Raw genomic sequence first — 27,315 nt, forward strand, 5'->3', positions numbered from 1 at the left:
AGGGCATCTGATGTGCGATGCAGTGACCGTCTAAAGCAGTGGTTCTTAACTAAACGCAACAAGCAGTTATACACCCCTTTGGTTATCAATTGTTTTTTTTTATGTTAACAGATACATAGGTTTGATGAAACAAAGTAGTTGTGCCCGTGCTTAATTTGTGTGTCGATTGTTTACCTTCTAAAAAACATCTGTCCATGCCTCGCACCCTCAGAAAGGGCATCTCGCACCCCCAAGGGGTTGAGTGCACCCCGGGTTTAAAGCGTTTGAGTTTAACACGAAGGCTTTCGCGACCAATATCCATGACGTAGGTTTTTCTGGGAGGGTTAGATCGCGTAAATAGAAATGTGTCGTTAAACCCGCCACACCGCCTACACTCAAGCACTTGCTTATCCTTTAATTGTAGATTTGAAGTTTTCGTGACTGCAAGGGTCCATACTCTTTGGCTGTTTCGGTAAAGTCACGTAGGTAAAACAAAATAAAAACAAATTAAATCACGACGTTTTGGATACAGTAATTTTGCGGTGACGGCTCCACCTGAAGACGGAAGCTTGTGTTGCCTCCGAAACGTGATTTATTTAATTTTTTACAGACGTGACTTTACCGAAAAACCCAGAGTATGGGTGAACACGTGCTGATCCACGAGATGAGCAGCACTGCCCCACGTGGCTCGCTCACCTGGGCGCGCGACCCCGGCGTGACGTCACGTCCGCGAGGCTGTTGCTTGGCAACGGGACGCGCTGTGGTGGTGATGGAGGAGATGGGGATGAGGATGGAGGAGATGGGGATGAGGATGGAGGAGGAGACCGCGGTTATCGAGGTGATGGGGGCCGTGGGGGTGATGGAGGAGACCGGGGCGAAGGGGAAGACGGCGGCGGTGGCGGCGGCGGCAGCCCGCGTCATCGACCGGGACGGAGACTTCAAGTTGTACTTGAAACGTCACGACATCGCCGAGATTTACGAGGTGAGGTGGGAGGGATGAGATTCATGGGGCGAGCGGGAAGGTGAAGCAAAAGTCGTGGCGTGGTGAGATGGGCGAGAGTCGTGAGGTTAGAGAGGTGGAGAGAAGTGACGTGAAGTATTAAGAGCGTTGGGATGGTTAATTATGTTGAACTTCTTTCGCGCCGTACGTTGTCCACCGTGCTAATCATAGGTGCGGGGGAAGTAAAACTAAACAAGTTCTTAAGGACTGAGTTTTCAATCTAAATGTAAAAGTGCATCGCTTCAGTGGCTTCCGAATATCGGAAGAGCGTTCCAGACGGCCGCAGAAGCGCATCTGAGTGAACAATGTGACGGCAAACCCCTTTATAACGACCCCCTCGGTGCACTCCTCACACTTCACAGATATCACAGCAACCACCTTACCTCACCCCTCTCGCACAAACTCCCCCCTCTCATCCCTGACCACTCTTACAATCCACTCCTTTTTATTCATTTTCCCCTCTCACCAATCTCACCACATCCCTCACCACTCACTCTCTTCACACCTCTCCTCCCAACTTTGACCCCGTTACCTCTCATTCCCCGTACACCAAATCCCGAGCCACTCACATTGAAAAGCCATCGCACCTCTCACCACTTTGACCTCGCAGCCCTCAACCTCTCACCCGTCTCAATCCCCTCACCTCGTCCCTCTCACACTCATCACCCCCTGAACGCAGTGACAGATTATCCTGGGAGCAAAAGTAGCTACATATGCTACGGGCTTTCAAGGGCCCCGCGATAAATGCTTTCAGACGATCAATTCCGGTTCAGTGATTCTGCACTTGCTCTATTACTATAGTACTACACCGCCTTTAACTTTTACGAACGACTGGTTGTTTAATGTTAGCGATTTGTATTATTTGGCTGTATAGCAAATGAAAAAATACAATTACTTAACTATGAAAGTTAAACATTTGTGTTTTAATATTTGTGGTGTTTTATTTTTAGGGCCCCTTTATAACATGTACCACAGGCCCCGCACGAGCTTAATCCGGCACTGCCTCAACGTCTCACCCCTGACTCATTCGGCTTCACGTCTCCTCTCGCACCTCTGCCCACTCACCTGTCACCTCGCTCCTCTTACCTCAACCCTCTCATCCCTCTGTTGCCCTTCCCCCCGCACCTCCGATTCGCACGGTTGGCTACGTACGGTGCGAAATAAGTCCAACGTACAACATACATACAACATACATACATTCCCTCTGGTGTCATTGAATGCGCTGGAATTTTTACAAGACCCCCCTCGACATCACTGCACTGTGTCTGGTGTACATCTTAAGAGGCAACTTTTTTTTTCCAATGGAAAATGTAACAGTGAAAATTGCTTTTACAAATAGATAGCCAAAGAGCGCATGTTCCGGGCACATGTTTTGAAAATCATTACAGCACTTGTGATAAAGTACTGCAGTTCATTCAGACTGGCTGCATTTTTTCACTCAATGCAAATAATCAACGGTCATTTGTCAGTCCATTGCTGGATGAAGGCGTCTGTCATGGGAATTGTTGCCATACTTCACCACGCTGGTCAGTGTGGGTTGATGAAGGAGCTGGTTAGGACCGGTTCGTATATCACTCGCCACTGATTGTAACCGTGGCCCGGGAATAGGATCAGATTCTCATGCAGTGACCATAACCACAGCGTCGCCCCCACTAATCTTCAACGCAGACACAGTCTCTAATTTCCTGAGCATATAATTACAGCTTCTTGTAGGCACAAAAGTCCATGGGGTCCCTTGGAATGGCACATATATACAAGCTGGGGTGAGTGGGGTGAATGCTCAAGAGAATGTTCAATGTCAACTGCATAACATGCCAGGGCGTTTCAATGAGTACATGTACAACTCTTTTATCTGTCCACCGCGGTTATTTGACCAAAGGTTACCACACTAGTCAGTGTGGGTTGCTGAAGGCAGGGAGCATAGAAGTACGGTACAATGGTTTATGTGCAACACTGCCATCTGCTGCCCACGACGTAGTTCCCGGCAGCCTGAATCACATGTTATGAATTGCAGTCGCCCCATCCAAGCTCTAGCCAGGGTCAACTTTGCTTATCTTCCGAGATCTTATGAGATTTGGCACTTTGAAGGTGATTTAATCTTAGATGTTTCAATGAGTAAAGAGACAAACGTTACCTTTTAAATATTAGCATCAATATGGCAAACATACTACAGTACATATCGCTCCACGTAGTTACCCTCGACTAAAATACCCCACCCCGAGTGGCCCTACTGGCTAACCCTGAAGCCATGACTTCACCACTGCTTCCACAACTTCGTTTCTATTGAATCGCTTTCCACGAAAAGCTTTCAGGAGTGCGCACAGATGGAAATCTGCGGGGACTACGTCTGAACCGCGTGCCAGATGTTACAAGACATTCCATCCAAGCTTTGCTGAAAATTCCTTGCACGTGCAGTGTATGGCAATGCATCATCGTGCTTTAACACCGCATCCTTTCTCAAAAGGCGAACGGTGTTTCCGACGAATCTCAGGCTTCGCCGTTAGCCAGAGTTGAACCATCAGTCGGTCTACCACTTAGCCGTCATCACACACGTGCTCCTGTCTGGATTGCAGCCATTCCATCCATCTATAAATGTTTCCACGATCCATACACATCTGGGTCGTATTGCAATTTTATTTTTGAAATAGTTGGGATGGAGCGCCCATATTCTTCCTCACTGTACTTGATATAATTCAACTTGTAGCAGTTCATTGATGAGCCAGCACTCACTGATTCCCTCCGTTCACTCGCTCACTGACAGGTCAGTCGTCTCTTATCGCTCCTGCCATGGTTACTGTTTCCGTAAATTTCACCCATTGATCTTTCAACCATATTGAGGTCTCGGTCTACCAGACTTACCATCTCATCTACACTGTTCAACCAACGACACTGCCGGCGACACCACTTCTCTTTCCACTTTCATCCATCGGACTGTTATACTCTGGAACTCCCCCGCACGATCTCTTTTCTTAAGTTCTTATAACCTTGCTCAATTAAAACAAACTAAATAATTATTGTCCATTACAACTTTAATATTGCTGTTTGTTGCTAGGCGTTTCATGCCATTGTGTCTGTGCTCAGCAACCGTGATAAAATAACAAAAAAAACGTTGCTCTCAGATAAAAGGATAAAACCAAACAACAGCCCTTCTAATGTGCAGTTGTGCAAGGGTGCTGCCATCTCTAATCATGTGAGGCGTTTGTCCTTGAGACAAAACCTGAAGAGAGAACAAAAACGTTGCACATCAGTGCCAGGGCCATGCCCAATCAACGACGCTATATTTAGCGAGATTTCATTGACATGGTTTACACAATTCTTACAAGTTTATTTGCTTGGCGTAAATCCAGCAACCACGTCTGGTAATGGAGGATACACATAAAATGCCCTAAGAACTGGGCTGTGCAGAGAATTGGACTAAAACTGTTGGAATGTGAGTTATGTGTAAACTGTCCTGTTTGTACAACGGTTTGCCAATGTTTATTATTTATCCACTTGGATTTGTGTCTGTGGATACTTCCCTCTTGGGCACAGCTGTACACTGTGTACATGGTACATACACAGCCATTTTTCCAATCCACTGCTGGCTGAGGTCCTCCCCGCGTCATGCAGGTCGAGGGGGTTATTTGACCATACTAGACCACTCTGGTCAGTGCGGGTTGGTGAAGGTGAGGGCATAGACATTGGGTCACAGGATAATACAGTAATGGAATTGGCTACATTGCTACTTGCTGATATTTTAGCCCCGGCAGAAACCTATATCTGTTTAATGCATGATGGTCTTCCCATACGAACGCTATCCAGGCTTAAACTTGCTTAGATGTCGAAATCTGTTAAGTTCTGGCATATCCCAAGCGATTTGGTCACAGTTGTACATATTTCATTTTTATTCGAGTGCCCTGTTGTGTGTGTGTTACATCTGCACAGGCGTTGCTGACCGCACTTTGCGTGCTCTGCCCTGAAAATCCCCTGGAATTTCTCTTAAACAAAATGAGAGAAATACAAGAATTTGGGCTACACACCTTGGATTGGTAAGAAAAGTATTTCGTTTAAGGCATACATGGCAGTTCTTAGCTTGTTTAATACAGTACGCATATCAACAGGTATAACATACGTTGTACAAGATGAAATAATAAATACAAGTTTTGGCAAAACGCAATACAATATACAAACAAATAAAGGACTGCGCTGACAGTAGTTTTACTACATTTGTCATGAACACTGCCTCGACAGGTATTGTATTAACTCTTGACTTAAAGCTTTCGTGACTGCAGGAATTCATATTCTTTGGGTCTTTCGGTAAAGTCACGTAGATAGGTTCAAAGAAAATAACAAAAAATAACATCATCAGGATGACGAATGCTTGTGTTGCGATCGAAACGTCGTAGTTTTTTGTTATTTTCTTTGAACCTATCTACGTGACTTTACCGAAAGACCCAAAGAATAGGTATTGTATTATGACCTATACATCATGGTAAGTCCTCGCTTAACGTGTGTTCACACAATGCATTTTCGCTGAAGCGGAATTCTGCTATTTGGGAACACTTTTCACATAACGCGGAACAAGCACCGTTATAAGGCAGCTTCTGAGCGGTTGACAGGAAACTTCTTTCTTGAGCTGCGCGGCTGAGTGGAATGACAGAGTACGTGGCAACGTACCCTCGTCTCAGTGCTTTGTCCCACCACGGGGTGACTGAAAGGCTGATTTCATGGTGCGAATGTGATTCAGTCGTAGTAATCCGCCGCTTAACATGGCTTTTGCTTCACGCGGAACTTTTTCAGGAACGCATCTACCACGTTAAACGAGGAATTACTGTAGAGTCCATTGGTGCTCAGAGAGCGACTTTGGTTGTCGATTGCCTGGAAGCTGCCCCACCACTGCTGTCACCACCCACCACCTCTTGCTGCACACACACAAAATACAAAGATCCCGCGTAGAGCCTTCAAATACTGTTGGGGCAAGTGCTGTTAGTGAGTAGCACCTATGAAGGCCGGAACGGCACACGAGGGGGTGGGTGGCCAGCAAGCACCTCGCCCGACCTCTTTCTGCACACACACACATACTCGACAACCACCACCAAACCAGCCCTGACCCTGAAGGCATGGAGTCGACACGAAAAGGGGTGGGGCTAGTCGGGAATGGGGTGGGGCTAGTCGGGAATGGGGTGGGGCTAGTCGGGAATGGGGTGGGGCTAGTCGGGAATGGGGTGGGGCCTAAGGCGTAAGGGGGCGGGGTATAAAGAGGAAGGGGCAGGGCCTGCAGGAAGTTGAATTTCAACGAATCGAAGCATGGCTAAGAAGCTTTCAATGAATATAAACATTCAACGAATCGAAGCAATCAAATCGGCGTGTGCAGCGTGCAGTACCGGTTAGGGTGCCGCAGATTCGGCCACACACACAAACCAGTCGATATGTCCAGCTATTTAGTCAATCCGCCACTCGATAAAGGCCTCGCCACACCTGGTCGTGGATGGAGGTCTTTGGATCATGCGTTCTACTTCCCCACGCTGGTCAGTGCGAGCGGGGAGGCGTGGACGTGGGAGCATAGAATACAGTACAATAATGGGGTTTGCCGCATCCTCCTCTGCTACCCAACACGCAGCCCCGCAGCGTTTTCCAGGCTCAAAAAAAGCGCCTGCTTAGCTTCCGAGGTCGGGTGTCTTCTGGGTGATATGGTTCCTATCACTGCCTGAACCAATGTTCCTGCACGGTTACATATAACCTACCGTCGATGTTATAAATGCATGACGATTGTACTTAACAGTAGTTGTGTTGCCTTTGTGCCCCACAATGCACCCGCGTGCTAGGGAGATGTTCATTGACGAGAGTCTGAGGCCGAAGCTGAAGAGGGTGACCGCTGGATACATGACGTTCATATTCAGGTTCGACGACGACGCGGTAAGTACACTTTGTTCACTCGCCGTCCTGCGATAAAAACAAAACTAATGAAAGGTCACTTTCCCGTGAACACTTTCCAAGTGCTGCGGTTGGTTTTTGGCTGAAAAAAAATCAAGATGATGCTTGCAATCTAGTCAGCCTAATGGTTGTGTTTGTTGCTTGTTACAGCCTACTCCCCACCAGTTTGAGAAGGCATACTCCTTCCTGCGCAGGAAACTACAACGGGAATATTTCATGTAAGTAGCCGTGAATTATTCGGAGCCAGAACAACAAACAACACGAAATACGATAGGAGTTCAAAATTGAAAAAAAATCGCACAAATACAACTAAACCGTCCCCACCATAACGGGAAAAAGAGGTATTAAGTTAGTTTTCAAAAGCGACCTGGCCGCAAATGATAGCTCAACAAAGTGGCTTATCATTCGGACATTTATAGCAGCAAAATAATCTAAATAGTCTAAACGCGTGTTTAAAATAAAAATATTCTAGCGGCTGTTTTTATCTCCCACTGCATGCACACAACTTGCATGTGCTTCGCCATAAGTCTACCTTCACAAAAGATGAGAGAGAGAGAGAGCCCTTTTGTTTGAAAGCGAGTGAAATTTGTCTATTTCTAAAGGGAGACCTTACCATTGTGCGTACATCCTGAGTGTGTACACGCCACACGCAACGATGCACCGTCGATTGCAATATGTTCTCATGCTCAGGATACGTGCAAATCTATTCTAAATCAATCTACAACTCGATAGCTATTTCTACATCACAAATGTAATACAGGATCAATGGACGAAATGAAATCACAATTTGAGATACATTTAATAATAAGGTACAGTTTAAAAACGGATTGAATTCATGTTGTCCGAGCAGTGAATCGAATCCTCCAATTAAGATTAAATGGGAAGGAATTGTTTTCCACAAAGCAGATGCAATGTAGGAACCACGTGTGAGGAGCATCTGGGGGAAATCAAAAGATCCCAAATTGAGTATTGAAATACGACAAAATTGAAGCACATCCGAGGTTACAAAAGTTTACTATTCGGGTTAGTGCATGCCATAAACTAAGTGGTTATTTATTTTCAAACGCCTTGATGGACAAATCTATAACAACAGATATATCTCCTTAATAGCAGTGGCAGGCAGCCACGAAGCCAGTCATATTATAAAGAGTTAACAGTGATGCACAGAATGGTTTTCATCAGGGGTAAAGTGTGAAGCTGAATGGGAAACCAAGTCCACACGGTGATCTGCTTCTACACAATGTTATAATGAATAATTGTTATCAAAGTCAAGGCAACACGTCTCATATGAGACCTAACTCTTAACTCGGCTATACACGTGGATTAGCTCTTGTAATAAAATAAAAGTGTGTGAAATATGCCAACTGTTTACAGACATTGAGTAATGAATAAACAAACCCCTCTTCTCCATATGGGCACATAAGTGCCGTGAAGCACTTCACTTTAGCTTCGTGATACCATTTACATCCCCGCTAAGCAAACACACTCAGGCTACACAGTATGAAGCACTTCATCAAGGGTCTTCAGGGGTTCTCTGGGGTCAGGATGGATCAGAGGGAGGCAGCCACAGGCTTTGAGCTTATGTTTGAGTCTGCCTGTTTTAAACCTCCCGTCAAAATCTCACTCTACTGCCCTTCACGTGCTCTCTGCTCCAGTAAACCAAGGCCTTCTTTTGAGGCCCCTTGTCAACTTTCACCCAGTCTGGGGCGGGGCGGGGGTCGCTCCATTTCTTCTGCACACACTCAGTGAGTTGCGTGCTGGGCTTAATTTCTCACTTGATATTTTCCAGAACGCTGCTAGGCTCGCTTGAAGTAGGCGTTATTGGAAAGCACTACCGCTAAAGGTCACGGTAAACGATCCTATATTATCGTACCCTATATGACTATAATCCTACGAGCAGGTTTAGATTTTTTTCGCTGCGTGGACTCACCATTGCTGCCAGTGTAGATTCAGTACCATGAGAACAGAGTAAGGTGAGATGGATGTGTGCGTGCCAAAATAATTCCCAGAGCATCATTGTGGACTATTCTGGCTGAAATGAAGCACTGGTTGTTTGAGATGACAGACGGTGGGCCATGTACGGGGCCCGGCGGCGCGCTCGCAGGGAGCAGCTTACGCGGGCCCTGCATCGAGCATGCGACCATTACATGCGGAAAACGTTGGGTGCTGCCCTTCTCAGCTGGTCTCAGTGGCTACACGCACGCCAGGAGCGCATGGCCGGTGAGGTTCCATGTTCCTTTACGTTTATGCGTGATAGAGGGCGGCTGGGTGGCTTGGAGGTCAGAGTATTGAGCTGGCACTGTTGAGGTCCGAGGTTTTAATCCAGGCAGCTGCTCGGTATCCACTTGAAGGCATCTCACTTGTATCTCTGCGATATCTGCTTCCTCGAGCCGTTCTTTCACCACTTTGCAATAGATTTGAATGAATATTTTGTTATGACACCAATGTCACAATCTGGATATAATTGGGGGGGGGGGGGAGTTTTGATGTGCATCTCTGCCGTGTAGCTTGTGATCCTACTATGGACTATGTGTGCATACTGTGATGTTTTTTCTGTGTGGTATGTGTTTGCTTGCTTGTATGCTTGCTGTATGCTTGCTGTATGCTTGCTGTATGCTGCACACTTGCAGGAGCTGCTCTTCGGATTCAACGGGTATACCAGCAACTTCTCTGCAGTCTGGTCCTCAAAGCCTGGCACACTGTTGCCTTGGATGCTCGCAAAACCAAGGAATACTTTGAGGTCTTCAATTTAACCCATTTGCAATCACACTAAAATTACATAAACATGTTGATTGTCCTGAGCTCATGAACTGATTGTCGATTGTGAGTTGAGTGCAGCGGCTGGAAAGGGGTGAACTGGAGGAGGACAACGACAGCTACTTGGTTCCACCACCTAACACTGCTGACCAAGTCTCCCAGCTCCCTCCTCGGGCAGCTCTGAAGGTTGAGTTTGGTGTCTGAGCATGTGTTTGCAAGACACAGGTTGGGCAGAGATGAGCTACAATGAACCAACTTAGGCTGATTAACATTTGTATTTGAGAAACAGCGACGTATAGCTCACCAGAAAGGTTTGCTTGTGGTGTTAATGTAAAGGGACCAGTCGACGAGTTGCATGAAATGCTTTAAATAAAAATGACCCTTGTATTAAAATTATTTATTGAGTAAATTATGATTTAGATAAGAGATTCACATGTTAACGAAATGGGCAAAATGCTTTTTCTTAGTAATTTCCCATTGATGGTCATGTTTTTAAACAAACATTGAATGAAAAGAACATTTCCCAGAATGTAAATCGAGTCCAATATTAAACTCTGTTTGGATTTATGACGTATCTAAATGCAACCACATCCGAAGGATGCTGTAACTAATCGGTCGCCATGGTTATTTAATAACGATAAGTGGCAGTCAATTGTAGGTAGCTGATAAAAAAAAGTCTTGAGCCTGGTTTTAAACAGGCAGGGAATCGAGAGCATGGATGGCTGCAGAGAGGGATTTTTCTAGGCTGTGAGGAGGATGAGATGAACTAATCTCTGTTCAAATACAAATTGATATTTTACACGTTTTGTGCAACTAATGATGAGAAAACACGTCTACAATCATGATCATAAAATATACTTAAGGGATATTATTTGTTTGCTTCCTCTGCAGATTTTCAGCTACTTGGACATAATGAACCTCGTGAAATGTGCCGGTGTATGCCGCTCCTGGAAGGTCATTTCCCAAGCCAGCATCCTGTGGAGCCGGGTAACCTGTAGCACCCACCTGGGGCATGCCGGCTGCTGTGTTGTCTAGTGCTGCCTGCAGTGTTAACTTTCCAATTGTACCCATGGAGTGCGATATTCAGGTTGTGATGCCATACTTGACTACATGTTTCAGATAAATCTTCTGCTTTTCATCATCAGCAACCATCATCTATTCACTGCTGGATGAAGGTGAACCCAAGCTGGCGCTATTTCTTGTGGCGATCTCGCATTGCAAAAATCCATTCGATTCTATGACTTGTTTCATCACTCCATATGCGTGGTAGACGTTCTCTGTGATGCGTTTCCTGCTTGGCCTGCCTCTTTTTCACGAGTCTCAACCACCGTTCATCGTTCCTTCTCACGACGTGTCTTGCCCAAGCCCACTTTTCTTCACAGTCGTTATGAGGGCTTTAACTTGTGTATGCGCTCTAATCCACGTGTTATTCTTCCCGTCTCTCAGCGTAACTCCAAGCATGCACCTCTCCATGCTTTTTGTGCTTTATATTACATCTAACGCTCTGTCCTGACTGTGCTACACTGTGATCAGTGCTGTGTGCCCTGTTACGAGCGCCGTGCTGCGTCGGGGTGTTGCGTGCAGATGGATTTGTTCCCAGCACGAGGCCGCATCGATGACAATGTTGTCTCTCGCCTCTTGCGCCGTTGTCGTCCGTTCCTGCTGCACCTCAGCCTCAGGGGCTGCACCATGATTGGGCCACCTGCCTTCCGTGCCGTCAGTAAGCACCGCACTAACCACCCAGCATATATTGCTCAGGAAATGTGATATGTTGATGTGTGGATTATATATCATTCTTAATTCTCATTCTGATTCTTGGTGTTTTTCACACTCGTGTGGGGCCTGCCTTCCTGAGTCTGTTTCTCCATTCCCTCATTACTCTGAGCCATCTGCAAGTCCACTCCACAGTCACATTTTGGTTCATCACTTTCAACCATCTCTTTCTAGGCGTGTCTCTCGGTCTCCACACAGGTGCTTCCATGTTCATCATATTCTCATGTGGTTTTCCTCTGTTGATTACATCCTAGCCATCCGAGTCAACTCTGTCAGCTTGTCTGAGATGGCTACCACTGTTAGCTTCTTCATCAATTAATTTAGTCCCCGAGCAATATCGATTCTTACACTGGTGATAAGGGCACCGAATCATGTGTCACAGTCGGTGTTTTTCAATTCGCGTGTGTTGTATGTCATATGTTCACGTGAATACTGCACACATTGGTGACTGCAACATTCATGATAATGCTAAAACACGAATCCGTTCTTAAATCGAATCACGACCCCCTAAATCGTTCCAATTAATTGATTGGCCAGGTGGGTAAAATATCACACTGTGCTATTAATGTCAAATAAATATTTACTTTACTTGAACTAGGCTGTATGACAGTACATTACAGCCTCATCGTCAGTGCTTCAAAATGAGGTGAGATCCCATTGAGACGAATCTCTTTTTTTTCAAGGAAGACTTGGGAGAAACTTGGGGAAATGTATCAATGAAATAGCCAAAATAAAACCAAATAGGGGGGAAAACGGACAATTTGACTCGTACAATATATATAAAAACATGGTGCAGTTTTGAAGAGCATATTAACTTTTGAATTGGCAGGATAAAAGAATGCGAGTTTGGGGTAATATACTTACAGACTAGAGCAGTATACACCGTGCCAAGACAAGCCAATAATTGCTACAATAAAGAGGAGTAGCAGTAGTAAAATGTAATACCCAGAAGACCACTCCGCTCTATATCCCCATGCCGCCGACGCGGAGTCAGCACACCACTCTATTTGGAGCACGGTCGCAATTTACTGTGCTCGGTCGGTGTTAGCTCTCGAGGGCGCTACGGGTTTCTTTTCTCATTCCTCTTGCTCTATGCCCCCCCCCCCCCCCCCGTGCCTTTCCCGTTCCGTTGTAATGTGCACTGATGCCTACTTTAGTGAGGGCGATATTGGCTCGTCAACTAAAGATTGATTGATTGTCAAACAGTGGCACTACATGGGCACAGTCAACTCACGGTCTCTCCCAGTGCGTACTGCTGCTGGCCACGCTCACGAAGATGCGCCGCGATTATGTAATCGCACGTGTTATCTCTCATCATTGTTATGAATTGTCAACTGTGATGTGTATGATTTTGCCATTGTGCGATTTTGTGCACAATCACATCAGTTAACCGTCTTGTATTCCAAAGGTTTGAACCGCTCATAATAACTGTAAATAATAAACATTTTGGAGGTTGTCAGGTGGCTCAGCGATCAGTGGACTGAACCACTGAGATTCTGGGTTTGAATACAGGAAACCATCCAAGAGAAGGCTGGGTGTTCTCAATTATAGCGAGCTGACAAGTCACCACTGTACAAGTATAACCCGTAAAAACAAAGTTTTTCACTATAGATCCTTTATATGCGTGGCGGCTAGAGTCCTCTCGTCCTCTGGCTTGAGATGGCTGCCACCTATGGGTCAGATGATTGCATGGCAGCATTAAGCAATTGGTAATTAAATATAATATTTTTGTCCTAAAAAGTGTAAAATTTTGGAAAAACATTTTCACGAACATTAATTGTCACGCACAACGAGTCTGTGTGTAAAATTTCAGCTCGATTGGATCAAGGGAAGTGGGTTAAAAAACGACCGAAAGATTTGCACGGTCCTAAGCAAGCAAGCAAGTGAACTTAATATAAAGGATTTAATAAAAAAAAGAATCCCATCACATTAAATTTGGGGTTTTCACTTCATTTGGCTAAATTCCAGCTCACAGAATCACACATTGCGTGTTGCACTTCTATGCAATGGACTTATCACTTTAGCAGGGCTTGTGGGAAAGTAATCCCACTAGGGTATAGATAATTTAAAAAAAACCTTCTCAAAACAGATTCTGTACTGTTTGTTTCTATGGGCCATTCTCCAATACATGGGATGATGCATTGCTCTGCAATGTTTCAAAAGAGATGCTTCATTTCATGACCCTGCTGGCACAATTGGAGTAAAAGCGGGAAACGTCCGAAGATTATTCTCGTGTCTCAACAGGCAAAGCACCTTAACAATCCATTCAGTACGTCGTCAAGTTAAAATGACAAACACAAGGTGTCCATAACCAATGGATTCATTTATTTTAATACAAAATTTGTACGTAAGACAAAAATAGTTATGACGGTTTAGACATCTAACAGCGAGTGAACACAATATAACTACCTAACACAGGCCGTACTGCTTAACACTACGCTATGGAATAAAAGCGGCAATTCGTAAAGTTTATTTTCAACTCGACTTTTGTCCATCCAAGGACGTGGGTGTATTTCAGTAAATCTGAAACTTGCAAGCGAAAAGCAGACCGCGACGTGATATTCATTGCATGATTTCGTGTGCAATTTGTAAGGCCGCGGTGACAGACTTATTTCGTGTAAAGGTTATAATCCCTTGTTCGTGATGACGTCCTTTTTACTTCGATGTCTCAACAGCGTGACGGAGATCGTGTGATGTGATGGTTCTGCCTTTGTAGTGAGGGCTGTAAGTTGACACTGAGGAGGGGGGAGGAGGCGCCTCGCCCCCCCATGTGGAGTGACGTCACCCGCTAATTCTTATTAATGGGGGGGGGGGGGGGTTCCATTTGGAAGACGCCACCTCTTAATGAGGGGGGCTGTTCGATGTGGAGTGACGTCACCTGTTCATGATTATTAATGAGGGGGGCTGGCTGACGTGGAGTGACGTCACACGTGGGACACACAGACATTGGCAAAACTTGTTCAGACTAAGCCAGGAACAAAGTTAAGTATGTATTTTACATCCCGACACGAGCATTTTTATTGCATAAAAAACTGAAATCCCACTTTTGATAAATTTTCGACTGGGACACATTTGCGGAGTTAAAACCATAATCGTTTTTAGCGGTCAACCAATAATTTATTATCCACAGAATACAAACATAAGTATTGTAGAAACATGAGTTTTTAATAATTGTGACCAACTGAATAACCCCAACATTTTATTTGAAAACTAACTGCCAAATACAATGATCATCCTATTGGGAAAATAAACGTGTGGTTTGGTGCTTGTGACAGAGAGACAGTGTCTGCACAGCAATTATCCTTTTGCACTAATATTTTTCCAGTGCCAAATTTGACATTGGTGTTGCTTTGAAGAGTAAAATTACATTTGTAAATAATTTAAAAGATGTTTGTCTCACTTTGGTAATGAAATCACTGAGGATTCTAATTGGTATTTACAAATAGTGATGGCCAGTTGCATAAAATTCCCCGAGTTAAATTTTCTTTGAGATTGTTTTTTAAGCTAATATAAGTTAATGAGATCAAATAAATCATGTCACTTTCTTAACTAAGGTTAGTGTCAGAGCACAGTGCATTTTTCCGTTCGGGGTATAGGGTAGTGTTGGGACTGGCCAATATGATATAAAAGATATTTGCATTAGACCAGTTTGGTGGGTAGATTCTATTTCAATGTAATATTGTTAAAACTTAGGGTTATGCTGCTAAGGCATTTAAACGTCATGCCACTTCTGCCAGCTCTTAAGATTGCAAGCTTCATTATAAAAGGCGCCATTAAGGACGTAGAATTTGTAGCTTTTACTGTAGTGGAGCGCTGCTGGCAGACCAAACCAGGCATTGAGTCACACCATTACATATCCATACCTGCCGAGACCCACTCCCCAACCCAAACATCACTCACGGTGACACGCGTGGTCGCCAGTAAAACAAAACATCCTCTTGGCCCGCATGTTTTGACACACGGCATTAAGGGACAAGCCAACGGTCGTGATTTACGGCACGTTCATGCGAGGCATCCTGGGCACAAGCTGAGGTTTTTTTTGTCGCTGCACACGAGAAGATGAAAAGAGTGGGACGTTACGGAAGGGAGACGCCTATGCTGCCGGTGCTGATACCAACGCTTTCATCTATGCTGTTGTTTCTAATATCCCACTGGTTCTCAATTGAGGAGGAATTTGCTTGGTTTAACCCGCCTCTCGTGTTTGATCTGGCAGAGCAGTCGCTGTAGTAACGGCGCATGTAATTAGCCAGAGTCCAGCCCTTGAACTCTGACGGCTGGGTGCACACAGGCTCCCCGTACCTCACCCCCATGTGGTAGCTGAACCAGTAGACCATATAGTGGATGTCGAAGTCACACCGCCAGGGGTTGTCCTCGATCAGTAGGGACTGGAGGTGGTACATGTCCTTGAGAGTCCCAAACTCGAGGCTGGACAGGCGATTGTTGCGCAGGTCCACGTGCTCCAAAACGTGCAGCCCTGCAAGGGCGTCTGCATAGCAGTGGCGACACTTCAGTAATACACTCGTCTCATGGGATGAGAGCAATACATCTCTCATTCAGGTGCTTGTTTGTGTGTTTGTGGGAAGTTATTGTGTTGAGCGCACTGCACTATGAACCCAACTGTCTGAGTTCGATTCGTGGCCACAGCCAACATCTCGGTGGCAAGTATCGGAACCGGTCTTGGGCCTCTCTTAGGTCTACTCAGCTTTAAATCAGTACCTGGTGCAATGTGTACACGTTACCACTGGGAAGACGGAGGCAGCCGGTAATGGTAATGGGCCTCGTGTGCCCTTTTAGCCTTAATAGGTGCTCGCTAAAAGCACTCGCCCTAACAGCATATTAAGGCTATACAGGGATCTTCTTTTTTTCCACATTTGTAAACGCAGAAATGTTACACACCAGTGGCAAACAGAGACCTGAACATTATCAGCTACAATTTCGGTATTTACATGAACAGCTCTTGTCAATCCACTACTGAATTAAGGCTTCCCTTATTCCACGTCCATTGTGTGGGTTGTTTGACCAGACCTCAACACGCTGGTTAGTTCGGGTTGATGAAGGGAGGCACCCAGGATTGGTTTAGATATCACTCGCCATTGATGTTAGCCAAGGCCAGGAATCAAACTCAAGTGACCCAGTTCATAGTCCAGTGTGTTTGCCACGCATGTGTATATAGTGAGGTGGGAGGTGGGCCAGGCAAGATGTGTGGCACTCTACTTCCTTACCAGGGTGGATGTAGTCCAGGCTGTTGTTCCGCAGACTAAGGAAGCGAAGATGCCTGAATGACTGCAGTTTGCCGGCCAGCAGGCTGTGAATCTGGTTAGAGGACATGTCCAGGCTGGTTATGTCCAGCGGGAGCTTCTTCGGAATCATGAGGAGTCCTGCCAAGCAAAGTAGTACACTTAATGGGTTGGTCAGATATTACCTATGCCTACAGACTACATGTACGTTATGCCTAGATGTATAACAGAAAAGGAGTCTCAGGTTTACAAAAAAGTTCATGGCATATGTTTAAAGTTTAAATATAAATTTTGTTGAAAATGGTAAATATTCGTGTCTTCTGCCGTAAATCTTAGAAATATTTATTAGCAATTCCCAATAATTGCCGTTAATGCTCTTTTAAATGCCACCCAACTAAGGTTGAATTAATTAGTTAGTTTGGTCCATGTGCTTTTCTGTAACAGATTAGCACGTGACTGAAACTTTAGCACACACTTGTGTTGCTATGAGGAATTTGCCTGTGAGAATACTGGCCGAATTGATAAAAATGTTGCCCAAAATGTGGAGACAAAAGCAACGCTAAAAGTGTTCGCCGTACCAAAGTGAAGCGGAAGTGTGAGCCTCTCCTCTCGCTCGCCTCCCATTGACAATGTTACAGTATGCCTTAAGTCGTGTTGCGTACATGTCACGCGCCATGTGACATTATCGAGTGCGACTCGGAGTGGAATATTATTGCTAAGAATATACTATCCAGGACAAACGAATGTGGAACGTCGTTACAGAATTCGCAGGATTATCTTGTTATTCTGATTCACGTGTGTAATATTTAACCGAAAAGAACCTTGCAACACAATGGCACTGTTGTGAATCAATCTAAGGATTTACCTTTGCCGTGGCAATTGACGGCGTGCGTTGGGAAGTTGGTGACGACGCATTTGCCAATCGTGGTTACTTGAGGAGTGAGGTCTTGTACGGTCTCCTCTTTGGGGTCTGTGGTGTTCTTGCTCGGGTCTGTTTGGCTGGAGTAGGCGCCCCATGCGGCCGCGGGGCACAGCACCTGCAAGTTCACTTTCTTCAGCTTCTCTCCGGCCAGCTCGGAGGGGGAGCTACACTCGGCGTAGAGGGCCATGTGTCGGCTGCTGGGAAGCTGCAGCCAGTGCAGCATTCCCTCCATCTCGCAGCTGCAGTGCCAGGGGTTCTTGTAAATCCTGAGAAATTGCAACTTCGGTAGGTGAATGAACACTTCCTCGGCGACGAGCGCCAGGCGGTTGAACTGCAGCAGCAGAGTGTGCAGAACGTTGAGGCCTGCGAACGCGTTTGCTTGCATTTCTTGAATGACATTCCCGCTGAGGTCTAGAGATTTGAGCTCCTGAAACTTGACAAACTGGTAGTCCAGAAGCACGCTAATCTTGTTTTGTGCCATGTTTAAGTGAATGATGTTGTGGGGAATCTTCGCCGACAGGCTGGTTAGGCCTCTTCCTCTGCAATCCAGGCTCTTCTCTTCGTTGAAGTAGAATACCTCGCACTCATCCACGCTGCGGGGAAACGCCCTCTGCTCCCGGCGACAGTCCCCCGAGCATGCGCGCGTGCGGGCACCCGGGCGCTGCCTGCGTGGGTTCTTCTCCGTAGAGATGCAAGGAAGCAGAGCGATGATCACGAGCGAGAAGACGAGAAGGGCTCCGGGACAACGGCAGCCCCACGGCCAGCGCACAGCTCCTCCTCCGCCTGGCATTGCTGCGCCACAATAACGCCAAAGTGTCACTTGCGATTTCTGTGGAGAAGCAGCGTGGGGTCTCAGATGAATGGCTAAATAACAGAGGATTAACCAAGAGGTAATTTCGGCCCATTCTACCTGGGTTGGTGACCAAGAAAATAGCAACGGTCGCCGCATTCACTACAACCGAAACAATATTTTACTGAATTTCCACCAAACATTGTGACGATTTGTCATCATGAGGGGTGTGAATCATTACACACCGTATGATAGTAAAATTAGCTTGCATGTGTATGTATATTGCATCTAAGAGTGGACACACCATTACTAATGAAATGTGTTTTGTTTGTTTTGCAGGTGAGTGCAAGAACCTGCAAGATTTGAACCTCTCAGAATGCATGGGTTTGACGGTAATATCCTTCACCGAGCGGCATGCCAGGCCACTCAGGACACACTGTAATCCACTGCTGGATGAACGTTATGATGCCATGTCAGTCATGGAGGTTGGTTGACTGTACTTCACCGTACTGATCAGTGAGGGGAGGTAAAGGTAGGGGGAAGGAGGTGGGCCCAGGATCGGTTGATTTAAAATAATTATTACTGATGTTAGCCATGGCCAGGAATCAAACTGAGGTCACTAGGCTCATCACGCACTGGGCTAACCACTGCATCACCTCTTCACAAGTGATGCTGGCCTTCCTTAAATGAGCACGAGACAAGTTTTGTTGAGTTCTGAAACAAAAAAGGAGATGTGTGGCTTTTGTACAGTGCCTGAAGACATTTATTGGTGGTAATTTACAGAATCGTTTTTATGGCTTTAATATCAGGACGCTTAAACTCTATCCAGATGAACAACGTGGAGCCCGGCCAATCTTCAGATTACCATCTCTTACTGCTGCTCGTGCTTGCAGGCATTTGTTGTAGCTATGTGAAACCCAGCACATGGTGACATCCATGCAGTGCAGCAGACCACCGTGATAATGACCACTGTAGCGACTCCCAAACATCCTTCCATTCGGCTAAAATGTCACGGGTTTGCCGAATTCGACAACAAGAGACGATCCCAATCATAAAACGTACTTTGAAAAATATGGAAGACTATGTATTTAAGGAGATGTTATCCCTGCATAGTAGCCAGTGTCAGAGAATATATGTTCCCTCCAAACATTTGTTCCTCTAGGAAACATTTGGTCCTCTTGGAACAAATGTTTTTGTTCCCCCTAGGAAATAATATTTGGGAATATTGATCCCCTTTATGGATATTGATCCCCTTTATGGTTATTGATCCCCTTTATGAATAATTGTACCCCCTCCTTTGTAAGTCATCCTTTACACACAAGTCCATGCAATTCTGACTGAAATTACAATTTTAAGATCACTTTTCAAAGTTTTTTGTCAAACATTCGCTCGGTTTTCTGGGTGCTAACATGATCTTAACAAATGCAGCCACCTCACCTCTGACCCCTAACCCTAGGGTACAAAGAAGTAAAAGATGTTCACTGGTTGGGAACAAATATTCGTTGCCTCGAGGGAATACTTTTCTGGACCTGGTCAGAAATGAAGAGAAAGCTAGAGTTGTTTATTTTCCAGACACTGAAAGAATGTCGACCTGGATGTATAGATAGGTAGAATGTGTTGTAAAGACAGAAACAGAGAGCTGCCTCTGAATGTGGTGCGTTTATCACCAGTGTAAGAATCGATATCGCTCGGGAAGGAAATTAATCGATGAAGAAGGTAACAGTGGTACCCATCTCAGGCAAGCTGACAGAGTCGACTTAGATGGCTAGGAAGTTATCAACAGGAGAATCACATCGCAACAAGAGAGGTGATGAACATGGAAACACCTGAGTGGAGGCCGAGAGGCAGGCCTATAAATGGGTGGTTTGGAGTGGTGACCCAGGATATGATCGGAATATTTATCTGGGAGGAATCTTATGAGCTACCAAGCTCTTTTTCACAGATGGCCAGTAGTCACAGATGCCCATTTGAAGGACTGTGGCGTGGATGTGGTGATGGCGCAGGACACACAAAATTCCAGGAAGAAGACGACGACGAAGGAAAAGACAATGGTTTTCGCTGGCTTTTGTTTCTCAGGATCAAATGGTGGCCATCGTGGCAGAAGGATGCCGCTCTCTGCTCTACCTCAACCTGGCCTACACTAATATAGGTGACGGCTCCCTCCGCGCCCTGGCCAGGTAACTCTTCACCTCTGTATACTCCTGGCACACACGTACTTGTATTCTGCCAGAGTAAATTTTCGTCTGTGTCAGGCTGATGTATGCTGCTAACTAAGACTGTTTATTTAATTATCTTGAAAACAAATTAAAGTAGATGCCTAAGAATGGAGTTTTACTGAATGAGCTAGTTGTGGAAACTATTCACATATTGCAATGCAACAAATATTACGAATAGTACACTGGAGTCAAGAAATATCTCCCGCTGAGAGGTTGCTCATTCTTCAATGCTGCCCCCAGGGTCCGAAACTTCTCTCCAGCCATCCATGCTGTTCATTTTCCCTTTTCAAGTGCAGACTGAAGACCTCTTTTTTTTCGCTCTGCCTGTGACTCACTGCCTCTATGAATTAAATATATTTGCCCTCTGTTTCTGTACAGCATCTTGAGATGCGATCGTATTTAGACGCCACTATACACATCCAAATTGTGTTGTATAAACACGGTTGTCAGAGGCATGGCTCCCACTGACAACACCAGTTTTGTGTGAAGCTGAAGTGGTTGGGCAGGTGTGCAACTACGGCTTAGTATTGTTTATAGTACTTATAATTTTATTTTATTAACTTTTGTAAATTGTAACCTTGTTACATTGGCAAGCCACTGGAGCTGTGCACTTTTAAATCTCGATTGAAAACTAATTTATCTCGTTTAGTTTGTTGTCCTTCCCCCGCACCTCTGATCAGCACGGTTCGTTACATACGCTGTAAAATAAGTTCTACATCCAAACATTTGAAACATTTAATGTGAATACAAGAAATGAGCAGTATTCAAAAATCGAAAAACTGTCCCCAAACATGAAGTGAAAGTTGTGAGCGTTGATGAGGAGTCCCCCGGGGAGGGGATGTAGTCGACGTACGGGCGCGTTCTCCACGGAGCGAGGCACGATGAGCCTGCAGTGTAGCCATGGAGTCAGCCAAGATCTTACGACTGCTGGACAAAGGCCTCCCCATGACGTCTCCATCTCCCACGCTGCTGCGATGCCACAATCCACCCAGCTCCTGCACATGACCTGATCTCATCGGTCCGTCTCTGCGTTCTTTTGGCATTTTGGGCGTGCTCCCTCCTTTGGCTGCCATTCTATCATCAGTCTCGGCCATCGGTCATCTTCCCTTCTAGAGATGTGCTGTGCCCAAGTTCACTTGCTACCCTCGACAATCAATATTCATAGAGTTTGCATTAGTTCTCTGGTCTATGTGTTCCTCTTTATGCGTCTTAGTCTAATTCCAAGGATGCATAGCTCCACGCTTTTGCATACCTTTCAGCTGTTATTCCATTTTCTTTGTTCAGTGCCCTTGTTTCTGAGCCATATGTCAAAGTAGGTAACAGTGACTGATTAAAACGAAAACTCTGCTTTGGGCACATGTGTTGCTTTTCATAATGAAGTTCAGTTTTGTGAAAGCATTTCAGCCTGCTTGCGCTCACATCTCTGTCATCGCTTTGATCCTGGTCTGCCTCCAGTAATTGCCGAGGAACCACTGTCGTGTTTTACAGCTGTGTCCCTCCAACATGGTTTTCTTTTGTTTAACAAACTTGTTGTGTGACTCTTTTTTTAGCTTAGAGCCTAACTTTGCAGCCTTATTTGTTAAGTTCCATTAGTTGCTTTTTCCATGGGTTGCTATACATACTTTGTCATCAGAAAATAGATTTTGTTATCCCTTTGTGTTTTTGCCTTCATTCAGCTAGTCCAATTTTCAGAAAACACGTGTTCAAGGTGAATAACTTCGGTGAAGGCATGTCACCTTTCCTACTCCCCTTCTAATATCTATCTTTGTACTTCATGTCATCTCAGCATCACTGTTCCGTTACATTCTCTTGCGTAACTTCTCAGTATTAAAAAATATACATTTATAATTTAGGCATTGGTACATGAGAATTTGGACGACTGCATTAAGAAGTTTTCATAGCCAACAACGGCTACGCACAATTAAAAGCAACGTTATTTAGTCGAGTAATTGCATTTTTTTTACTATTAAATGATATGGCGATGCTGCATTGGCAGTGGTGCACGTCATTAACACTGTGGCCTTCAATGAAGACAATAAATAATAAGTGACGTTTCGGGCATGAGACCTTCATCAGAGCACATACCTTTCAGACTGGTCAGCTGTGTGAATGGCTCACCTGCAAGAGTCCAGAAGGTGTGCTCCAGGGCGCTTGTCTTGCCACGTCCTCTCCCTGGGTTTTTTTTCGTTCCCCCCCCCCACCACCAGCACCCCGATCACTGGCCGAGGTCCACGCTCAGGAGGAGGCTGGAGACTGTGGTCTGCTCCGCGGTGCAAATGAGCTTAGAAACGAGAGACGCGGCGGTCCCATCCCCCCCCCTCCCCACCACAACACTTGTGTACAGTGCTCGCCCGCTGCTGCAGCTGCGTCAATTCCACCGTGACACGGGGAAACTCATCCCAGCCGGGGCCCCACACACAAACATCTCCTGGCAAGCGTTCTAGGAACCGCGATAGTTACACGTTACACGACGTCGCCGGCATGGAAAAAACATAGCCCCCTTAAGTTTTCCTCAACGATGCAATGAAAAAAAGCACGTGAGATCGTAAACCGAACGCAAATGCGAAAACATTTCACGTTGCTGCATAGAGTTGTAAAAAAATGCTTGGAGCTACAAAAGCGGAGAGTTTGGCAGTGTTTACCTTCTTGCCCCTGTCCCCTCTCGTGGGTAGATTCTGTCTCCCGCTGCAGTACTTGAGCCTGGCCTACTGCTGCAAGTTCACAGACAAAGGGTTGCGTTACCTGGCCACTCGCACCGGCTGCCGTCGCTTGCTGTACCTCGACCTCTCCGGATGCACGCAGGTGGGGCATTTAAAATGTTTTCAATACTTGTAGCACATGGCCAGCGCCCACACTCTGAACAAAGCCCATTTGCGGCTGCAAACCAGCTTTGGCTCGCTCTGGCTTTTACATTTACTCTCGTCCTATAAAGCTCAATGCTCTAGCCAATGAACATTCCTCTTGTCATTTAAACCACCGCCCCCCCCTCCCTCCCTCCTGCGCTCCTCTCGACCGGACCGACCATGAAGTCGAGTTTTTTTGGAACGTGTGCAAAAATGTGTCATTGCTCTGAGCAGTCACAGTAATTGCTTCCAGATGTGCGAGCAGTTGGTAAATTGAATTCAAATTTTGCTTCAGAACAAGCGGTTCACTCACTCGACGTTTACAGAGAACGCTACGGCCGCTGCACGGTTAGGCGTTTCTATTAAATACGGTGAGCTTGCTCGAATAATATTCTCAGTTTAATCTTAGCATATTTGTCTAATCTTGTCGGATCTCAAACGCTAAGCAGACTTGCACATGGATAGTTCTCCGTTGGATGAACACCAGCGTTTAGAGGTGTTATCGGCTGTGGGGTTACATGTTGGGCTGCAGAGGGCAGTGCAGAAAAATCCATTGTGAGCTGTATTTCTGTCCTGCATATATTCTCCCCACTTTGACCAGCCCGCACTGAGCAGCATGGTGAAGCATGGCACAATGACATCCATGAGCCATGTGGCATAGGGAAGCCCTCATCCAGCAGTGGATTGGCAAATGGCTGTAAGTTAAATATTATTAAGTGGGTCATAACATTTGTTTTTCATATGGCTAGCGGACCAAGCAACCCATATGTTGAATTAATAATTCCCCAGGCACTTATTATCCATGAAAAATAACACCTTATTGAAAATACCAGGCATTTGTGAACATTTACTTTTCAACATTTGATGTATGAAACCACAATGATGCACAGAAGACTATTTCGTGAAAGACTCGGGATTTATTTGGTTGTTATTGAGGATTGGGGTTGTACACACTGCATCATTGATGATGAGAAGCAGCAGCAGCATTGCAAACTTGTGTGCGGGCTTAGATACCAGCCTCTCATCTCCACGTGAGACCGCCTGCCATGTGGCAGCCAGCCCTCGCCTCAATATTTGAAACTTTTGTTGTTCATTTTGTTGATCTCAATCTTCTGCCGGTCGGTGACCAAATCGCCTAGAAGGCATTGCCCGATCTCACCGGATCTCGGCAAACGTTGAGCCTGGACGCGCTTTTTGTGGGCGACCACCCCTGCTGCACAAGAGGTTGATTGCCACAGGGCTGTGGGCCTACGTGGTGGGCACCAGAGGGAAGTTCAGCAAAATGTAGCGTATTGTATCTCTGTGCTCCCAACGTCTATGCTGCCCACCGTCACAACAACAACAACAACCGCCATTCGCCACTATTCATAATAGATTTTTTTTGGTTCAGACCGTGCCAGTTAAATGCCAACATTGGTTGTACACCCTCTGCCACGCGACACAGCCAAACAAATAAAGTTGTCACGTGAACAAACGTGCCAATTTCTTTGTTTTAAAGTGCTATGCTTGGGCATGAAGTTGTATACTTGGATTTGAAGTGTTCGGTGTTATGCTTTTCGCAGACATCGGTGGACGCGTTTCAGTCCATCGCAACAAATTGCCATGGACTCCTCTCGCTGGTTCTTAACGACATCCCCACGCTAACAGACGGATGTCTGCTGGTGAGTAAAGAGACCGCATTCTGCTCATTCCTGTGATTACCAATCAGCTTATAATAGCATTCAGATTACATGAAGCAATTAGGATGATGGGTGGCTGCAAAACAAACATAGCAAAGAAATAAACATCTGGGCCAAAGCAATGCAAAGTTTCAACTCCTCTAATTATGCATGCTTGTAAAACATGCACAAACCTCTGATAGTAAACGTAATTTAGTAACGATGTAACGATCCGTGCAGTGCTCAGGAAACTGATTATTTACTGGGAACGGGTTCTTTTGTTACATTGCTTATGTAATTTGTCCTATGATGCATTTGGAAAACATTGGTCTTCCATAAGATCTTATGGGTATGGTTAAAGTGTTGTTATGTTGGGATACGCATTCAAGTTGGCTGGTGATTCATCTTCTGCGAAGGATGCCAGATTCCTTCATGCTTTATGCAGCACGTTATCACAAATCTACGCTAACCGGCATGGCAAAGTACGGCCAAACAACCCCCGTGACTGATACGGCATGGGGAGGCCTTCATCCAGAAGTGGAATAACAAAGGGCTGTGTTTTTATATTTATACGTTAAGATATATAACACGATTTGAGCAACAATGGTAAATGCAACTTACTGTGGAGGTTGAGCAAGTAGTGGTAAAGCATTCGTGCCCGTTTAAACACATGTTGCTCAGAGGGCTCACAGTCTCCACAGGGTTCACAATTTAACACGTAGGCTTTCGCGACCAATATTGTTCATAATCAACGATTTTTGGGTTTAGATCGCGTTATTTATAAATGTGTCGTAACCCTCCACCACCCGACACGGCCAATCAGTAAAAAAAGTGTCACGTTGACAAAAGACAAATAGTTCATGGGCTAAAGCAGTGAACTATTTGTCTTTTGTCAACGTGACACTTTTTTTACTGATTGGCCGTGTCGGGTGGTGGAGGGTTACGACACATTTATAAATAACGCGATCTAAACCCAAAAATCGTTGATTAGGGTTCACAATGATACTAATTGAAAACAAATGCTAAATACACTAATATTAGCAGAGTAATGATTGCCACCCCCCCCCCCCATTTCCCTCCTCACTACGCTTCAATGTACTGTCACGAAATCAGGGTTGCGTTTCGATTCAAGATTTAGATTGGCCGGAGGGGCCACATGCACTCGTTATGTATTGCATCCGCTAATCTAATAACATCATTGATTCTTACACGTGAGATTCAACGCGTGTATTGGTAGTAACACGAAACAAAATTGAACGACGCATCAATCCATCGCGATACTTCTACTTTCCGTACAGGATTGAGTTCCTAACTTTAGGTGGAGTCCCAAGTGGATTAAAAAAATGGATAAATGTACGAGGGATCAAGTATAAACATATTCATAGAAACTCTTGAGTTCCGTTTTCCTAATTATCATCATCAGCCATGATCGATCCACTTCTGGGTTCAGGCCTCCCTGAAGACGTCATCTCACGCCATTTAACGATGAAAGAATCCATAAAACTCCTGCACGCGAGCTGAATTCATCGCTCAATGTCCTCGGTGGGCGTACTCTTGTGCATGCTGCCTCCTTTGGCTGCGGCTCCAGCATTGGTCTCGACCACCGGTCGTCATCCCGTCTAGCGACGTGTCCCGCACAAGCCCACGTTTCTTAGTGGTCAATATGATGTCTCTTGCGTTTTCTCTCCGGCGATTGCGTAATCTGTACAGCGTCACAAACCACACGTGAAGGACATAACTGATGAGAGATTGTTATCCCTCGGGGCACTCGAGCAGACAATATTAACTCGGTCATCTGCTCGGTATAGAATATTTTTTTTAACCAAAATTGTTGTTTGTGATTCCAGCCGCTGATTGAAGTGAACCGCGGCTTGCAGAGCCTGAGTCTGCTGGGCTCTCCGCACATATCCGACGCAACGTTCAAGGCTGTGGCGAAGTGCTGCAAACTTGCGAGCCTGCAGACCGAAGGCAAGTTACATGGCACGGGGAACACGTTATAAAAACATACCCTCCTCTGAGTGTAACAATGCACACACTGTGGCTGAAAAGCAGATTATCGCATGTGCATTGCGCCAGATGAGCTCGTACTGGACGCAACATTTAAGTGAAATGCATAATAATAGACAGCAAATTTGCTGTACAGCTTGATGTCGTGTGATGGAGAAGAACTGATGCATTCGCGGTGACTGAGTGGTCACGTGACCCTCGGGGCCTGTGTTGGGGGTGT

At 45.5% G+C, this 27,315-nt stretch overlaps 2 protein-coding genes across 4 annotated transcripts in view; one reads left to right on the top strand and one right to left on the bottom strand.

Moving 5' to 3' along the window:
- The first annotated feature begins 790 nt into the window (after positions 1-790).
- FBXL13 (F-box and leucine rich repeat protein 13) overlaps positions 791-27,315 on the top strand; it is a 37,278-nt gene continuing 10,753 nt past the window's right edge. The window contains exons 1-14 of the mRNA XM_078861111.1: positions 791-961; positions 4,904-5,007; positions 6,784-6,874; positions 7,043-7,110; positions 8,958-9,112; positions 9,523-9,632; positions 9,731-9,835; positions 10,541-10,636; positions 11,234-11,369; positions 18,711-18,763; positions 20,448-20,548; positions 23,260-23,389; positions 24,993-25,091; positions 26,936-27,056. Coding sequence (XP_078717237.1) covers positions 791-961; positions 4,904-5,007; positions 6,784-6,874; positions 7,043-7,110; positions 8,958-9,112; positions 9,523-9,632; positions 9,731-9,835; positions 10,541-10,636; positions 11,234-11,369; positions 18,711-18,763; positions 20,448-20,548; positions 23,260-23,389; positions 24,993-25,091; positions 26,936-27,056 — 1,540 coding nt within the window. The remainder of the gene's footprint in view (positions 962-4,903; positions 5,008-6,783; positions 6,875-7,042; positions 7,111-8,957; positions 9,113-9,522; positions 9,633-9,730; positions 9,836-10,540; positions 10,637-11,233; positions 11,370-18,710; positions 18,764-20,447; positions 20,549-23,259; positions 23,390-24,992; positions 25,092-26,935; positions 27,057-27,315) is intronic.
- LOC144934862 (leucine-rich repeat-containing protein 17-like) lies at positions 14,535-23,395 on the bottom strand. 3 transcript variants are annotated; one of them, XM_078861108.1, is made up of 5 exons: positions 23,330-23,395; positions 22,706-22,847; positions 17,525-18,410; positions 16,645-16,800; positions 14,535-15,908 (listed from the first exon to the last, which is right to left on the bottom strand). In XM_078861108.1, exons 3-5 carry the CDS (start codon positions 18,369-18,371, stop codon positions 15,499-15,501), a joined length of 1,413 nt encoding a protein of 470 aa, XP_078717234.1. In that variant the 5' UTR covers positions 18,372-18,410; positions 22,706-22,847; positions 23,330-23,395; the 3' UTR covers positions 14,535-15,498. The 3 variants fall into 3 exon arrangements, with proteins under 3 accessions (XP_078717234.1, XP_078717233.1, XP_078717235.1); XM_078861107.1 differs by lacking the exon at positions 23,330-23,395 and adding an exon at positions 23,230-23,305; XM_078861109.1 differs by lacking the exons at positions 22,706-22,847; positions 23,330-23,395 and having other exon boundaries at positions 17,525-18,485.

The sequence above is a fragment of the Lampetra fluviatilis genome, chromosome 11 (assembly GCF_964198595.1).
Source record: "Lampetra fluviatilis chromosome 11, kcLamFluv1.1, whole genome shotgun sequence".
NCBI classification, from domain to species: Eukaryota; Metazoa; Chordata; class Hyperoartia; order Petromyzontiformes; family Petromyzontidae; genus Lampetra; species Lampetra fluviatilis.

What these genes read in the sequence shown, in the direction of transcription:
- LOC144934862 (XM_078861108.1), bottom strand. Translation starts at nt 18,371, where the DNA reads ATGCCAGGCGGAGGAGGAGCTGTGCGCTGGCCGTGGGGCTGCCGTTGT. An exon ending in CGTCAATTGCCACGGCAAAG is followed by an intron (nt 16,801 to 17,524) that starts GTAAATCCTTAG and finishes TTTGCTTGGCAG; the next exon opens with GACTCCTCATGATTCCGAAG. An exon ending in CCTGGACTACATCCACCCTG is followed by an intron (nt 15,909 to 16,644) that starts GTAAGGAAGTAG and finishes ACTGCTATGCAG; the next exon opens with ACGCCCTTGCAGGGCTGCAC.